Raw genomic sequence first — 17,446 nt, forward strand, 5'->3', positions numbered from 1 at the left:
AGGACCCTGGGATCATGACCTGAGCCGAAGGCAGATGCTTAACCATCTGAGCCACCCAGGTGTCCCGCAATTTTTATTTTTAAAGTCTTTACTTGAATCTTGTCCCCTTTTTTCCTCAGGGCACTTTCCAGGAGTTTTATGAACTCATCCATTTTTTTCCATTTTACCCCTACCACCTTTTCTTCTTTTTTTCCCCCTCACACACAGCGTATTTTAGAAACTTTTTTAATCATTTAATTCCACTTCCAACTATTCAGAAGACTGAACCGTTCTTCTCTTTGTTTATAGTTAATCTCTCTGATACATTTTTTATTTTCTATGGTTTTTTTATCTGTAAGGTAAATTGCAGGGAACCCTTTAGGTAGAACTTCAGGGTTTAGGTGCAATGTATTGAATATGGCTTGATAGTAACACCTTTTCTATCTTCTCCTATAGAAAGAGTTTAAAGAAAGATGCACTCAGTGTGCTGCTGTCTCTTGGGGTCTTACTGATGAAGGCAAATATTACTGTACTTCTTGCCACAACGTTACAGAAGTAAGTAACATATATCATTTATGAATCTGCTAGTGTTTTAAAAAATTACAGTTTTAGCCTGATATGTGGCATAGTTCCCAAATAATGTATTTCTGTCACCCCTGCAATGCCCAAATTCCAAGAATGTAAGTAGTCTTCAAGTGCTTACACATGAGCTAAGGAATGAGTAATTTAGATTTAGGATGGGTTTTTGAAATGATGTTGGGCCGCATTTGTAAATAATTTCATGATTCAGACTGTGTAGTATAAGGGAAAATAATTAAAATTGTACTTAGAAGGTGAGGCATTTCTTTTTATTAGTTAATACTTATGTAAGAGTTTTTAATACATTGTGGTAGCTTAGAGTTTTGGAAGATGGAATGTTAGAAAGATTGAGGACTATTGGGAGTATTGGAAATATACTTCATTGTCATTTTATCTTGTACAGTACCTTAGAGATTACAAAGTGTTTTCTTATTCCTTATTTCATTTTCTCCTCGTAACCACGTGTGAGATATACTATTATGTCTATCCGTTGATGGGGCAAGTAGGGCTCACGAGTTTGAGTGAGCTTGCCAAAGTCACACAGGTATAAAGTGTTGAGCCAGGCTGTGAACCTGAGTCTTCTGACTGCAGTGGTCATTTTACCCCATTACACCTGCCTCTTACACTAGAGCTTGTCATACTGTCTTATGTGTAACCTTGGTCAGTGAGGCCCCCTTTACACTGGGAGTGCGAGGTCCTGTTCCAGTTACCACACATTCAGGGCAGTATGACCAAAATAATCAAAGCTGTGGACAGTCTGCTACTGGACAGGCTGAACATGCCAGGACTCCTCTCTGGAAAAAGATTTGCTCAAAGTCTACAGAGCCAGGAAGGAACAAGTATTACATTTACCATATAGACTTAAGAAAGGCAAATTTGGGACAGATGAAAGTAACTGTGTAGACTTCAGCTTTTGGCCAAGATGGAGTAACAGGAACCAGATTTACCTTCCTACCATAATCAACTAGAAATTTGAGCAAAATATATAAAACAACTAAAAAAAAAATTTCCTTTGAGGAAAGCGGCTAATTCACCTTGTTGCTCACACAGAGCTTTTTTTTGAAATAATCATTGTTCTTCAGTATGCAGCTGAAGTTCTTATCCCTGGTTCCCACTTAAGTCACACAGAATATTAAAAAAATGCTAGCTGAAATTTTGTGGGTGGTGGATATTTCATTATCTTGTTTATGGTGATGGTTTTGTAAAGATGTATATATATGTATATAGATAGATACACATAGAAGTATATGCATATGTATACATATCAACTCATACACTTTATTTTTTATTTTTTTTTAAGATTTTATTTATTTATTTGAGAGAGAGTGCATGCACATGCAAGAGAGAGAGCATGGGGCGGGGGGAGCCGAAGACAGATGCTTAACTGACTGAGCCACTCAGGTGCCCCTACACTTTTTTTTTTTTTTAAAGATTTATTTATTTATTTTAGGGAGAGAGGGAGAGAGCGTGTGTGAGCATGAGTGGGGGGAGGGGCAGAGAGAGAGAATCTTAAGCAGACGTCTCGCTGAGCGTGGAGCCTGACTTGTGACTCGATCCCATGACTCTGAGATCATGACCTGAGCCGAAATCAAGAATCAGACCGCTCAACCGACTGAGCCCCCCAGGCGCCCCAACGTGTGCACTTTAGACACGTGCAGTTTGGTCCTCTGTGCCTTGATGCATGTGAGGCGCTAACAGTTTTACCCAGGATTGTTTTTGCAGCAGCAGTGCAAATGTAAACACAGCGAAGGGTGATTGTGTCTAATTGGACTGTTTGCCATTAGTAGATGAAGTCAGCATGCTATTTTTGTGGAAATTAAACTACATTAACTAATTGCCTCTTTTATTTCTGTCTTTTTTTTTTTTTTAAGATTTTATTTATTTATTTGAGACAGAGAGCATGAGAGGGAGGAGGGTCAGAGGGAGAAGCAGACTACCTGCCGAGCAGGGAGCCCGATGCGGGACTCGATCCCGGGACTCCAGGATCATGACCCAAGCCGAAGGCAGTCGCTCAACCGACTGAGCCACCCAGGCGCCCTTTATTTCTGTCTTTGATAATGTGCCTATTTAATTCTGTCTGATAAAATCTACTGCAGTCATTTTAACTTGAAAGATCCGAATGCCACTACACTACCTAGTTCCACATTTGAAAGAAAACCTGTATAGAGTAACTTGTCAAGAATGTAGCATTCTTTCTTTTTTTTAAAGATTTGTTTATTTATTTTATTGAGAGAGAGAGAGAGAGAGAATTTGAGCAGGGGGAGGGGCAGAGGGAGAGAATGTCTAGCAGATTCCGAGCTGAGCGCAGAGCCTGGTGCTGGGCTTGATCTCACAATCCCGAGATCATGACCTGAGCTGAAACCAAGACTGTGACGCTTAACCAGCTACACCACCCAGGTGCCCCAAGAATGTAGCATTCCTGAAGATGGGCAGCATCTATATATAGGCCAAGAACCCAACTCAGTGCCTTCCCATATGATAGGCAGAGCTGTGTATTGTACAACTCCAGTGGTTATTCTTGGCTTTATGGTACCCCAGGCGTGTTCTTCATGTAGGGTGTGATGTGATCCATGCTGCCTGGTTTGTGGTGCTGTAATGTGGCAATGTTGATATCCAGTGGGTGGAGGATGGCCAGTGGGACGTAGTTCTAGCTATGAAGAGTAGAGGTCATGATGCAACTTTCCCTATTTTTCTGCACCCTCATTGCCCTCCAGCTCTTAGCCTGTTTGTAATTCTCAAGCTATGGATACTCGCTATATCTGGAAAAAGGCCTTTTGAATTAGTAAAAGAATGAGAGTGTTTCATTGGTGTATTTTAAACAGGAAAACCTTTTTCAGGTCTTAAATCTGGCCAATTTAGACAATAGATGTTCTTGTAGGTATTTCATAAATGTGTAGGCTAGAATGCTGTGAGTTCAATAGATTTTTATGATTATAACATCACATTTATTGTAGAAAATTTAGAAATTAATGAAGATGAAAGCTAAAATCACGAGTCATCTTGGGGCACCTGGGTGGCTAAGTGGGTTAAGTGTCTGCCTTTGGCTTGGGTCATGAGTCCAGAGTCCTGGGGTTGAGCCCTGCATCGGGCTCCCTGCTCAGCGGGGAGTCTCCTTCTCCTTCTGTCTTTGCCACTCCCCCTGCTTGTGTTTTCTCTCTCTCAGTCAAATAAAATCTTTAAAAATAATAATAGAAATAAAATCACTAGTAATCTCAGTAAACAACATTTTAATCACTTCCTTTTAAACTCTTTTTTGCTATGTATGGAAGGGAAAGGGGATGTGGGTGAGCACTTTTGAATCTTCTGTCTTTTTTTTTTTTTAAAGATTTTATTTATTTATCTGACAGAGAGAGACACAGCGAGAGAGGGAACACAAGCAGGGGGAGTGGGAGAGGGAGAAGCAGGCCCCCCACGGAGCAGGGAGCCCGATGTGGGACTCGATCCCAGGACCCCAGGATCATGACCTGAGCCGAAGGCAGACGCTTAACGACTGAGCCACCCAGGCGCCCCTTGAATCTTCTGTCTTAATTAAATATTTTCCTGTGTCATTCTAAACATTTGTGGACAGTTTTATTGCCTGTATATATATCCCACAATGTAACCATTTAGTAATTTAATTATAGATCCAGTTTTAGATATTTAGCTTTTTCTAGCTTTTAGTTATTTCACATTTTATTTAGTCCAGATTTTAAGCCTTTTTATCCCTGCCTACTCTTTATACATTGTACCGTCTTTGTAGGGTAACTGCTTTGGTATGTATTCTGATGTGTCTTATGTTTTCAGTGTGGCCAACCCAGCCCACCAGACTGGCTTCGAATGTGGTTTCTGTGACTAGAGGAAATACATTCCCCAAATCCTATTGTTAAAGATGTTTCTTTTACTCTTAATGAGGGCTCCAGATAAACTTCATCCCAATCTCTAAGTTTAGAGAAATACATAAATGTTGCCTGTTGGTTAAAAATCTTCACCTCTCTTCCCTCATCGAGACTTAATTCTTTTATTTTGGTTGTGAGAGAAGCAGAATCTTAGGTACCAGCCCTTGAGAGCACTTGGAGTTGAAGACTATGGGATGAATTGTACTCATTATTGAGTCATTCTAAAATTGTGTAGGTTTGATTAAAAATAAAAAGTAGTACTTTTATAATTTCAGAAATGAAAACTGTATTATTCAAATACATAGAAAAGGAGGATGAAACGAATCTGTATGTAGCATAGTGATTGCTGGTTACAATAAATACAGTTCTCCTAATTCTGGAGTGTGTTTGGATGGAGGAAAAAGGGAACAAATTTGATTTTACCATTAGGTTTCATTTGAAAAAATTAGAAAGTGACTTAAAATAAAAGTTTATTCATTTGCCAGACTTTTATTTAGTGTTTACTGTGTTCCAGGTACTGTCTTGAGTAGTGAAAAATTTTGAATGAAAAAACAACATAAAAGTTAACCAAAATGTTACAGTTGATATAATTTTCCCAAAATGTTACTATCTTTGGTCCTGGCACTCACAGTTTGGTTCACTGTACTTCCCAGAGCATGCTTGGAAAAACCTTTTGGGAGATGTAAAACTATCTTTTTAATGGTCTGTCTGTCTCCTGCAGAGATCTAAGGAAGTCATAAACACTGGGGCTATCCCTAATACTAAAATACAAGCCATCAGCCGGGGACTTAAAAGAAAAAGAAAACTTGGTAAGCCCTTTCTTCATATGTACTTCGGGATGTGCAATGGAATCTTAAGTAGATTCTCGAGAAGTTGCCAGAGTTGTAAACAGGTCATCCAAAGTCGACTTGAAGTGGGTAATCGTTGATGGTAAAATTGGAAGTAAATGTCTTTAAGCATATCCTGTTTTTATCCTGCTTATGGTTTTGAGTTGCTTTTCCAGTGGAGCAACTATTATACAAAAAATCTTAATGGAGTGTATTCCTTCTTATCTGTCGGCATATGTTTCTCTGTTCTATGTCCTCTATTCAGAATATGATTTTCTGTGCTTTTAAAGAAAAATGCTTACTTTCTGAAATGGTTCATGTATGGAATTGTCAGGTTACGCAAGTTCAACGTGATGTTCAACTTTTAGAAATCTATTTCTCACGTTGAATTTTGAACACACCCTTTTAAAATAGGAAAATTATTTTCCTTAACATAATCTCAGCATGGGTGTGCTTTGAAAGGTAATCTACTTCATTAATCCAGTGAGTACATATAATTAATCATTATTGAGAAGATTCTGAGGTAAAGTCTAACTGATGCTTTTTATTTCTGTGACTACCTAGGGCCAGATTCTCCAGTTTGAAACCAGGCTAATGGTAGTGGTGGATTCTTATAGGTGAGGTAGCTTTAAGGATGCACACACGAAATACAGACATATAAGTGTTAGTGAAATATCTCTATGAAATACATTGATATTGTTAGATGAGTAATAGAGAGAATGCCTAAATGGCAATTCGTGTTTCTGTTTAACCTTTAACAGTGACTATTTTTATTAGGCTAGAAGCTGGTTACTTTTTAACTAAATTTTATTAGAGTAAAACTTGATTAATTTGGATTTGACTTAAGTAACTAAAATGTATAATTTCAACTTAAATTGCTACAGTAAATTCAGGTGCTTCAAATTAGCTGTCAAGTATCTTATATTCAACTTTTTGACCCTGCATAGTTTCTTCATCTGTAAAATGAGAATGTAATACCATTTGTCACGTAAAACAGAAACTCTGAATTCAAAATACGACTTTACCAATTTATAAGAGCCGTGTTCTGGAAGAAGAGTGCACACAGGTACAGTTTGAAGAGTTTAAACTTGCGCAACTTCAGAATGCATCAGAATTAGAGGCTTTCTCTTTTACTTATATATAATCCAAGAAATTGAGGTAGTCAGCAGGGTGAGGAGTAGGAGTCCTGTGACATTCTGCAGGGGAGGGGGATCTTGGGGTCCTAGTAACAGACTTCATAAGCTAAGTGTAAAAGGTGCTGATAACATGTTTTTCAAAGAGTTGTAATATTTATCCAGCAGGGAGGAGTAAACCATTAGGCTCTTAACAGATGTTAATATTTTCTTTACCTTCTAGTTCTCTTTAAACACGTAGCTCTGTCTGTGGTGGTGGCACATTTCTTCACAGTCTTTTAGGGTTATTTTGAGGATTAAAGAAAAGGACGTGTTTAAAATACCTAGTACATACCTGATGCCTAGGCAGGGCTCAGTAAGTATTAGTTTCCTTGCTTCCAATGTCTCCCTGTAGCCTAGAACTATTTCCAGAAAAGCAGAATGACATCGAACAGTTTATTTTCTCTGTATGTTCTTGTTGCTCTTTCCTGCACTCCTGGACCGTCACACCTTGGCTTTTGTTCATTCATTCTCTAAATACTCATTGTTCCCTTTCTTTGTGAGTTGGAACAGAGGAGGGGAGAACCAGAGGCTGAGTATTGAGCACTCTTTCCTTTAGGATTCTGCTGGGTATTGTCCAGTACAATACATTTCATTGTTCAGTACATACTTTTAAAACTTACTTCATTTTTTAAAATGGTGACTATTCATTTTTCTGCCCTTTACATTAATATTTCAGAAAAATTGTAGACAATTTAAAATATTTAAAATCTGAAAAATAAAAATGGGGTTTAGCTTTAGCATTTGTGTACATATTTGCCGGATTGGAAACAGGAGTATAAGGATGGAAACCCTATTCAGGAATACAAGACAATTCCGGCTGTAGTGTGTAAAACACAGTTATAACTCTGTAGTAGCATGTAGTAAATAGGAGTGCAAATGTCTGAACCATGTTATTTGTCATTTAGAGAAAGGCTGGGATTGGTATGTGTGTGAAGGTTTTCAGCAGATACTTTATCAACAAGCAGAAGCCTTAAAGACCCTTGGAGTAGGCCCAGAATTAAAGGTAAGTCCATTCGTGTCTAGATGTTAGCCTTACATTCTGTTTGAAGAACAATAAGATTTGGAGTGAAACTAAGGAGAAAAGTGGGGTTATCGGTAATGACACTAGCTCCTGGAAGAATCATTTTTTTCTGATGTTTTTGCTTTAATCCTTTTATTAGACCATTAATTCCCAAAGTGTGTTCTACAGGATATAAGTAAGCAATACAACCAAAAGAAAACCAAAAAGATTTTAATCTTCAGATATTTAGGAAAGATTGGGTTAAATGAAGTAAAATAAATAACTTTGCAGACTATTTGGTGTCTTTTCTGTGTTAATGTGCTTGTTTGATTTCCAAAGGGATGTAGTATACAGTATTCACAATTTGAGAACAAAATCCTTTAGTGTGTGTATATGTATGTAGCATTGATCAGGACTTGAGTTCCAGAATGCGCTTTGGGGAATAATATATTAAACCAGTGGTTCTCAACCTTGAAAGTGTACCAGAATCACCTGAAAGGCTGGTTAAAACAAGATTACTGAACCGCATTCTAGAGTTTCTGATTCAGTATGTCTAGAGTAGGGCATTCCTAACAAGTTCCCAGGTGACACTGAGACTGCTGGTCCAGGGACCACACTTGGACTTTGCTGCGCCTCCAGAGTACCACAATATCCCTGCTGTTGTGTGAATTTCATGTTTCTTCATCTGGTTGAAGCCATTTCAGGAATTCCTTAAAAAGCCAGTTATTTAGGGGCGCCTGGGTGGCTCAGTCGTTAGGCGTCTGCCTTTGGCTCGGGTCGTGGTCCCGGGGTCCTGGGATCGAGCCCCGCATCGGGCTCTCCGCTCGGCGGGAAGCCGGCTTCCCCCTCTCGCACTCCCCCTGCTTGTGTTCCCTCTCTCGCTGTCTCTCTCTCTCTGTCAAATAAGTAAATAAAATCTTAAAAAAAAAAAGCCAGTTATTTAGCAACAAGTGGTTATTGCACACTTGCTTAGTGCCCATTATTGGAAACCAGGTGCTAAGAGATCCAGCCTAGTTGGAGAGAGGGTTTTATACATATGTGGAATGAGTAAACATGAAATGATAGGACGATGTGATCATAAGTGACATTAAGGGCAAAAAGAGAAGGTAGAAAGATCAATGTGGACTGAAGTCACCAAGGAAAGATTTATAAAGGAGCCTTTGCTGTTCAAACCAGTGTTTGGGGCAAGCCAGCAAGAATGCCCTCTAGGTTGATGCATGGCCTAGGAGGACTCTGGGCTGACCCTGAAAAGTATTTTAGGATTTAAAAATACAAAAACATGAGAGATCAGATGGCACCCATGGTGGTAGTCTGGGGGTTTGTGAAACTGGTTTCTTTCAAGTCATCCTATGTTATAAATGCTTTGTAATTTATAATTTCATATAGTTATACCAAATAACTACAGTAGGGTTTATTCCTATATAGTTTTCTACCCACTTCATCAGGGTTAATTCTGAAAACAGTTTGTCTGAAATTAGCCGATGAACATAACTGTTTAGACCTGACCATTTAAATGGCACAGGAATGACATTATGCTAAGAACACAGGCTCTGGAATCAAAACTAACTCCAAATCCTATTAATGGATTTTCTACTTATTGGCTGGGTCATTTTTGGCTAATTTACTCAGTTTCTTTAGTGGTAAAATGGAGATAGTGGTTATCTTGCAGTGTTGTATTAGAGCTAATGGATGCCTCATACCTAGTAGGTGATAAATAAATAGAAAAGTTGTTTTGTTTTGTTATCTTATTTTACTTCCACTTGGACCCAATAGCAGCTCTGCCTCTAACTAGAAGTGTGGTCATGTATAAGTTGCTTTCTTTCTCTCATTCTTAATATACTAAACTTACAAAAGGAAGCGATTCAACTAGGTGATCTTTATGGAATTAGTCTCTTCTTTAAAAATCTAAGATTATGAAGAATTTATTCAGTGTTTCCCATATACCTGATTTTGTGATGATAATTCTTTTTATAGGTAGAAAGGTAAGAATACATTTAGATGGAGGGCAATATATAAAGTATAAGTGGTATAGATGTACCAGTGTATTTGTCATAATCACTACTCATTTCCCTTCTACCTTAGGATGAAGTTTTACATAATTTTTGGAAGCGCTACCTTCAGAAGAGCAAGCAGGCATATTGTAAAAACCCAGTTTATACCAGTGGAAGAAAAGCTACGGTAAGTCACAAGTCTGAGAAGCAGGATGAAAAGCCAGTTCTTTTTTTTTTTTTTTTAAGATTTTATTTATTTGACAGAGAGAGACACAGTGAGAGAGGGAACACAAGCAGGGGAAGTGGGAGAAGGAGAAGCGGGCTTCCCGCTGAGCAGGGAGCCCGATGCGGGGCTCGATCCCAGGACCCCGGGATCGTGACCTGAGCCGAAGGCAGACGCTCAACGACTGAGCCACCCAGGTGCCCCGATGAAAAGCCATTTCTAGTGTGAGGTAGAGATGAAGACAGGTTCAGCCTCATCTGGATTTATGATGCTTGTCAGAGAATTGTCAGTGAAGAGGTTTCTCTTATAGTCCAGAAGGACAGGGTCACTGATCTAGACATTGGAATTAATTTTGACTTCTTATTTGACTAGTTGAAACAAATTTGTAGTTAAGTTCTAAATAGAAGCTTAAGGACTTTCCCTTAATTTATAGTATTAGAAAAAAAATTTTTTTTGCGTGTTTTTCCTTTTGCTTGGAATACCCACCTCCTGGTATTTCATGATTCGGCTCAGTTATCTCTACTCAGCAGTCTTTATGTGAAGAAAATAAGTCTGGATGCCTCACCACCTCCTCCCACATCCCCCAGAGCATTTATATTTTTAGTTTGCATTTAACTGCTTTATGAATGTGCCATGGGACATTTTACTTGGGGTAGGAGAAGATTCCACCACTGAGAAAGGCAAGTTTGATAAACTGATAGGTTTGATGTGTGGTGCTTAGTCTCCAGGGCTGAGAAGAGATTCTGAATCTATTTGACACACATTTCTTAAGAGCTTGGAGACTTGGCCCAGTGTTTCCTTGTTTGGTTGGGGTTGCCTAGGTTCCGCATGCAGAGTTGCGTGATCCAGGACTGAGAAACCCAGGTCTGGGAGAAAGGAATAAGTTCTGAGAATGAGAAGTTTAGAGGAGCTAAGCCGTGAGAGAGACAATGATGGAAGGGGGACTGACCTAAGCGATTAGTGTAGGAAACTTCCTTTTTTAATCTGGGACAGTGCATTTAAATAAACTCAAGAGGAATAACTTGAATTTACTAGAGCAGACAATTTTATAATGATAGAGTTATGAAACATTATCCCCTCTTGATTCAGGAGGCAGGTGCTTCTCAAGAAAAACAAAAGATATGGGGCTCCTGGGTGGCTCAGTCGTTAAGCGTCTGCCTTCGGCTCAGGTCATGATCCCAGGGTCCTGGGATCGAGCCCCACATCAGGCTCCCTGCTCCACGGGAAGCCTGCTTCTCCCTTTCCCACTCCCCCTGCTTGTGTTCCTTCTCTCACTGTGTCTCTCTCTGTCAAATAAATAAATAGAATCTTAAAAAAAAAAAAAAAAGAAAAAGAAAAACAAAAGATGCTATGTGGTTCTCAGGTGACACTTTGAAAGAGAATAGAAAAGAAAGAGCCATCCAGGCTATTAAGAATCTGATCTTGGGGCACCTGGGTGGCTCAGTTAGTTAAGCATCTGCCTTCGGCTCAGGTCATAACCCCAGGGTCCTGGGATGGAGCCCCATGTCAGGCTCCCTGCTAAGCGGGGAGTCTGCTTGTCCCTCTCTCTCGGCCCCTCCCCCCCTTGCACACACACACACACACACACACACACACTCTCTCTCTCTCTCTCAAATAAATAAAATCTTTTTCAAAAAATCTGATCTTTAGAATTACATAGCTAAGGTGTTGGTTGGTTATATTTGTACATTGGGGGTTTGCCTAGCACATAGAAAATTTGAATCAGAACCTGGAATTCTCTCTGACATTTTAACATTTTTAGGTTAACTTAAAATATTTAAAAAGGTTTTGTTAACTTGAATAAACACCTGTTTAAAGTAATAGTAGCATCACACTAAAATCTTCTTGATGGGGCGCCTGGGTGGCTCAGTTGGTTGGGCGACTGCCTTCGGCTCAGGTCATGATCCTGGAGTCCCGGGATCGAGTCCCGCATCGGGCTCCCTGCTCGGCGGGGAGCCTGCTTCTCCCTCTGACCCTCCTCCCTCTCATACTCTCTCTCTCTCATTCTGTCTCAAATAAATGGATAAAATCTTTAAAAAATAAATAAAATAAAATAAAATCTTCTTGATGAATAAATAAGCAGTAAGCACAATTTTAACCTGATGTACAAATTGGTAATATAGTGTTTATTGCAGAGTACAGCTATTTTGAATATACTCTATTTTGGTTTTTTTTTTTTTTTTAAGATTTTATTTATTTGACAGAGAGAGCACAAGCAGAGGGAGAGAGAGGGAGAAGCAGGCTCCCTGCTGAGCAAGGAGCCGGATGTGGGACTCGATCCCAGAGCCCTGGGATCATGACCTGGGCCAAACCCAGCCGCTTAACTGACTGAGCCACCCAGGTGTCCCATACTCTATTTTGAAAGGAACAAGTACTTTTAAGTTAGAAACTTAGTCTTTGGGGTTCCTGGGTGGCTCAGTTGGTTAAGCTTCTGCTTTCAGCTCAGGTCATGATCTCAGGGTCCTGGGATCGAGCCCCACATCAGGCTCCCTGCTCAGCAGGGAGTCTGCTTCTCCCTCTCCCTCGTCTTGGCACTCTCCCTGCTTGTGTGTGTGCATGCGCATGCTCTCTCTCTCTCTCTCTTTGTCTGCCAAATAAATAAATAAATAAATAAATCTTAAAAAAAAAAAGAAGAAGCTTAGTCTTCTCCAGTATGGTACTGGCACCAAAACAGACACATAAATCAGTGGAACAGAATAGAGGACCCAGAAACGGACCCTCAACTCTATGGTCAACTAATCTTTGACAAAGCAGGAAAGAATATCCAATGTATAAAAGACAGCCTCTTCAACAAATAGTGTTGGGAAAATTTGACAACCGCATGCAGAAGAATGAAACTGGACCGTTTTCTTACACCATACACATAAATAGACTTAAAATGGTTGAAAGACCTAAATGTGAGATAGGAATCCATCAAAATCCTAGAGGATAACACAGGCAGCAACCTCTTCGACCTCAGCAGCAGCAACTTCTGGCTAGACACGTCTCCAAGGCAAGGGAAAGAAAAGCAAAAATGAACTATTGGAACTTCAGCAAGAGAAAAAGCTTTTGCACAGCAAAGGAAGTAGTCAACAAAACCAAAAGACAACTGACAGAATGGGGGAGGATATTTGCAAATGTCTTAATCAGATAAAGGGCTAGTATCCAAAATCTTTAAAGAACTTAGCAAACTTAACACCCAAAGAAAAAATAATCCAGTCAAGAAATGGGCAGAAGACATGAACAGACATTTCTGCAAAGAAGACCTACAGATGGCCAACAGACACAGGAAAAAATGCTCGACATGAACAGACATTTCTGCAAAGAAGACCTACAGATGGCCAACAGACACAGGAAAAAGTGCTCAACATCACTCTGCATCGGGGAGTGATCAAAACCAAAATGAGATACCATCTCACACCAGTTAGAATTGCTAAAATTAACAATTCAGGAAATGACAGATGTTGGCGAGGATGTGGAGAAAGGGGAACCCTCTTACGCTGTTGGTGGGAATGCAAGCTGATGCAGCCACTCTGGAAAACAGTATGGAGGTTCCTCAAAAAGTTGAAAATAGAGCTACCCTACCACCCAGCAATTGCACTACTAGGGATTTACCCCAAAGATACAAATGTAGCGATCCAAAGGGACACCTGCACCCATTGTTTATAGCAGCAATGCCTACAATAGCCAAACTATGGAAAGAGCCCAGATGTCCATCAACAGATGAATGGTTAAAGAAGATGTGGTGTATATATATAGAATGGAATATTACTCAGCCATCAAAAAAATGAAATCTTGCCATTTGCAATGACATGGATGGAACTGGAGAGTATTATGCTAAGTGAAATAAGCCAATCAGAGAAAGACAATTATCATATGATCTCATATGTGGAATTTAAGAAACAAAACAGGATCATAGGGGGAGGGGAAAAATAAAACAAGATGAAATCAGAGAGGGAGATAAACCATAAGAGATTCTTTTTTTTTTTTTTTTAAAGATTTTATTTATTTATTTGACAGAGACACAGCGAGAGAGGGAACACAGGCAGGGGGAGTGGGAGAGGGAGAAGCAGGCTCCCCGTTGAGCAGGGAGCCCGATGCGGGACTCCATCCTAGGACCCTGGGATCATGACCTGAGCCGAAGGCAGACGCTTAACCAACTGAGCCACCCAGGCGCCCCAAGAGATTCTTAATCATAGGAAGCAAACTGAGCATTCCTGGAAGGGAGGGGGCTGGGGGGGACGGGGTAACTGGGTGATGGACATTAAGGAGGGCACGTGGTGTAATGAGCCCTCGGTATTATATAAGATGATGAATCACTGGACTCTACCTCTGAAGCTAATAATACACTGTATGTTAATTAATTGAATTTAAATTTAAAAAAGAAAAAAAAAGAAGCTAAGTCTTCTCAAATATTCAGTAATTTCTTCATGCTTTGAATGTGACTACACCAAGAATAGTAAGAGGCCTGCATCTGAATCCTGGCTCCACTACTGTGACTTGTGTGATCTTGGGTGAGATAAATTACTTAAAACTTCCAGAAAAAAATGAACAAGCAATTATTATAAATCAGGGTAGGGTAAGGGAGATAGAAAATGGTGTGGCAGGAAAGGGTGCTATTTGTGATGTGATCAGGGAAGGCCTCCCCTCCCTGATCGGGAATCTTAGGTGAGAGTAAGCCATGAGGGATATCCGGGGGAAGAAATGGAGAATTTCAGGCTTCACCCAGACCTACTGAATCAGAATCTGCATTTTTAACACAGTTCCAGGCGCTTCCTGTGCACACTAAAGTTTGAGAAGCCCTCTTCCAGATAAGACATGGTGGTGGCTGGGACAAGGTGGTAGCAATGGAAATGATAAGTGCTAGGATTCTAGATAAACTTTGCATAGGGTCATCAGAATTTCCTGATGGGTTGGATGTAGGGTGTGAGAGAAAGAGGAGTCATCAAGGATAACTTAAGTTTGGGGCCTGATACAACAGGTGGAACCGGAAGATCTATAGTTCCATTTTGGACATGTTAAGTTTGAGACAGCTGGTAGACATCTACGAGGAAATTCCAAGTACTTAGATTTATAGGTCTTCAATTCAGGAAAGAGGACTGTGTTAGAGATAAAAATTTGGTTGTTGTTAATGTACATTATAATCATCACATCTTAAATGCCATTGTTTGGAAGATACACCATTATTTTAAATATCCCCAAGAAAGAAAATAATGCTGCAAATCAAACTGTGACTTGCCCTTGGTTGTAAGATACACCCTGATGTCAGGGATACTAAAATATGGGGAAAAGGCAGTGCATTTTAGAGTCGAAAACAACATTGTAGGTAGTGTTTAAAACCACAAGACCAGATGACATCACTGAGGAGTGAAGACAAGGGGACCAAGGACTGAGCTCTGGGCCACTGTCAGATGAAGATGTCTGGGATAAAAGCAGAACCTACAAAGAACTCTGAGGAGGCACTGGTAAATTAGGAGGAAGCCTGGAGAGTGAGGGGGCATTCTGGAATCCAAGGAGCAAAATATTTCAAGAAGAGGGGATTGATCAACTGGGAAATGCTGCTGCCTGGTCAGGAAGGAAAAGGGCTAAAATTGGATGAGTAGAACAGTGGAGTCACAAGTTTGATTAGAATGAGGTATAAGATAGACTGGGAAGAGAGAAATTGGAGACCGTGAGTCTGGATAACTCTTCCAAGGCATATTGCTGCAAAGAAGTACATAGAAATTATATTGTAGCTGGAGTCAAGGAAAGTTTTTCTTTTTTTAAGTGGATAAATGATAGCATATTTGTGTACTGATAGAAATAATACAGGAGAGAAGAGATTCTCAGTGCGGAGAGGGAAAATAGAAATGAGGGATAGATAATCTTTGAGTAGAAAGGGTGGGATTGGGTGCCCAGAGGGAGAAACTGGCTTTTTTTTTTTTTTAAGATTTTATTTATTTATTAGAGAGAGCATGCACAGGTGGTGGGGAGGGGCAGAGGGAGAGGGAGAAGCAGGCTCTCCACTGAGCAAGGAGCCCGACGCGGGGCTTGATCCCAGGACCCTGAGATCGTGTCCTGAGCCAAAGGCAGTTGCTTAACCGACTGAGCCACCCAGGCGCCCCAAAACTGGCTTTTTAGATGGCAGCTTGGATAGTCCACCAGAAGAATCAGACAGAGAGTAGAGTATGTGGTCAAATTCCTGGCAGATGGTTGTCTGCATAAGCTTGTGGACATTTTCTTCTGTAATTGCTTCAAATTTCTCAATCAGTCCATGCTTGTCTGCCAGTTTTATGGTGTACCTTGTTTCATATGCTTACCTGTAGAGAGGGGAGGTACTTGACAGATGACACAAGCATCTCATCCCTGATTTTTTTATTTTTTATTTTTTTGCTTTATTCTCTTGTGAATTTCCTTAACATGAGTCTTACCTCCTCTTGATAAGATTGAGTTTCTTGGTCTGCGTGGCTGATAATGTGACTTTTTAACTGTGATCAGTTTCCCCAAGGTTATGTCAGCTAATGAGGCCTTTAGATAGCCAGCCAGCTGACCTTTCTTAGGAACACTGTGACCACCATTTCAACAATACATATGTGAAAAATTAAACAATGGTATCAGTTAGTATATCCTTGTCAGTTAAGTGTTATAAATAGTAAAGTGCCACAGGAGTTCAGGAAATCGAGAACTCATTGAAGAAGAGTTGGTTGGAAAGACTGCATGATAGAGTAAATAATGAATTGGAGAGAAAGAGAAGAAAGGCTAGTCTGGGCAGGAGAAATGGAATTTACAAAGATACAAAGCAAAAATTCCCAGGTAGGCTCAGTGAAGAGAAGCCAGCATTGTGCAGGAGTCATTATTGATGTTTTTATTGGTGTGGCTACTAGGGCTACAAGAGAGATGTTAGTTAGAGGGAGAAGGAAGCCTGATGTGTCTGCTGGCAGCCTGTTCCCTTGCTCACCCTTGTCTGTAGCCTTTCTCCAGAAGTGTTCCAGGAACAGCTGGGGAGCACATTGTAGAGGTAAAAGTCTTTTAGTTTTAGGAATGGCAGATAGTTGCAGTTCTCTAGAGTAGTTTACTTTATGGTGTTTCAGATGGGCAGGACTTGGAAGCTCATGGAAATTAATTGCATTTTAAATTCCAATGTAATAACTTTATGTGTGATATTTTGCAAATAGGTATTAGAAGATAACCCAAGTCATTCAGACTGGGATAGTGAGCCTGACCTGCTGAGTGACTTTAGCTGCCGTTCTTTTGTTGAAAGTGGAACAGACTCTCAGCCTGATGGCCGCACTCAGAAGCCTTTCCCCATCAGCAAAGCATCACAATCAGGTAAAAATGAGAATCAGACTATCTGGAATTTTAAAGCTGATAATGCGCCTTAAAAATAGTTTAGTCTAATCTTTTCATATTGCAAGGAAAGGACCTTGGCCTAGCAAGAAAGAATGATTTGCTAAATCATTTGGCTAGGAGAAAGGTAAATTAAATGAAATCTCAGTGCAATTTTTAAAAAGGTACATTGTTTCCACATGAGTATTTTTGTGTGATTTTTAAAGGAACTTAAATAATACGTGGATCCAGAGAGAAGGAAGCTAGCTAACAGAGATCATATATATGTGGGCTCAGAATTTTCAAAGAAAAGTTGCAATAGAGAGATGATAGATCTTAGCCATATGGTCAAATAGGTAAGAGTCAAAGACGGTATGTCCAATTTCTAAGCATAGACTAAAGCACAACTTACCATATCATGTGTATGTGTGTGAGTTTTACTCTCTGATTTAATTCCATAATCTAAAATAGATAAGGAGTATGTTTAAGGTAACAGATACAGACCTTCTCAAA

The 17,446-nt window shown here is 39.9% G+C and overlaps 1 protein-coding gene across 1 annotated transcript in view; it reads left to right on the plus strand.

The window, feature by feature from the left end:
* Positions 1-17,446, plus strand: part of TAF1B (TATA-box binding protein associated factor, RNA polymerase I subunit B) — a 65,361-nt gene that overhangs the window by 1,177 nt on the left and 46,738 nt on the right. Inside the window, exons 2-6 of the mRNA XM_021697567.2 lie at positions 436-534; positions 5,155-5,242; positions 7,341-7,438; positions 9,518-9,613; positions 16,783-16,936. Of these exons, the coding sequence (XP_021553242.1) occupies positions 436-534; positions 5,155-5,242; positions 7,341-7,438; positions 9,518-9,613; positions 16,783-16,936 (535 nt within the window). The remainder of the gene's footprint in view (positions 1-435; positions 535-5,154; positions 5,243-7,340; positions 7,439-9,517; positions 9,614-16,782; positions 16,937-17,446) is intronic.

Source organism: Neomonachus schauinslandi, chromosome 10, assembly GCF_002201575.2.
Source record: "Neomonachus schauinslandi chromosome 10, ASM220157v2, whole genome shotgun sequence".
NCBI classification, from domain to species: domain Eukaryota; kingdom Metazoa; phylum Chordata; class Mammalia; order Carnivora; family Phocidae; genus Neomonachus; species Neomonachus schauinslandi.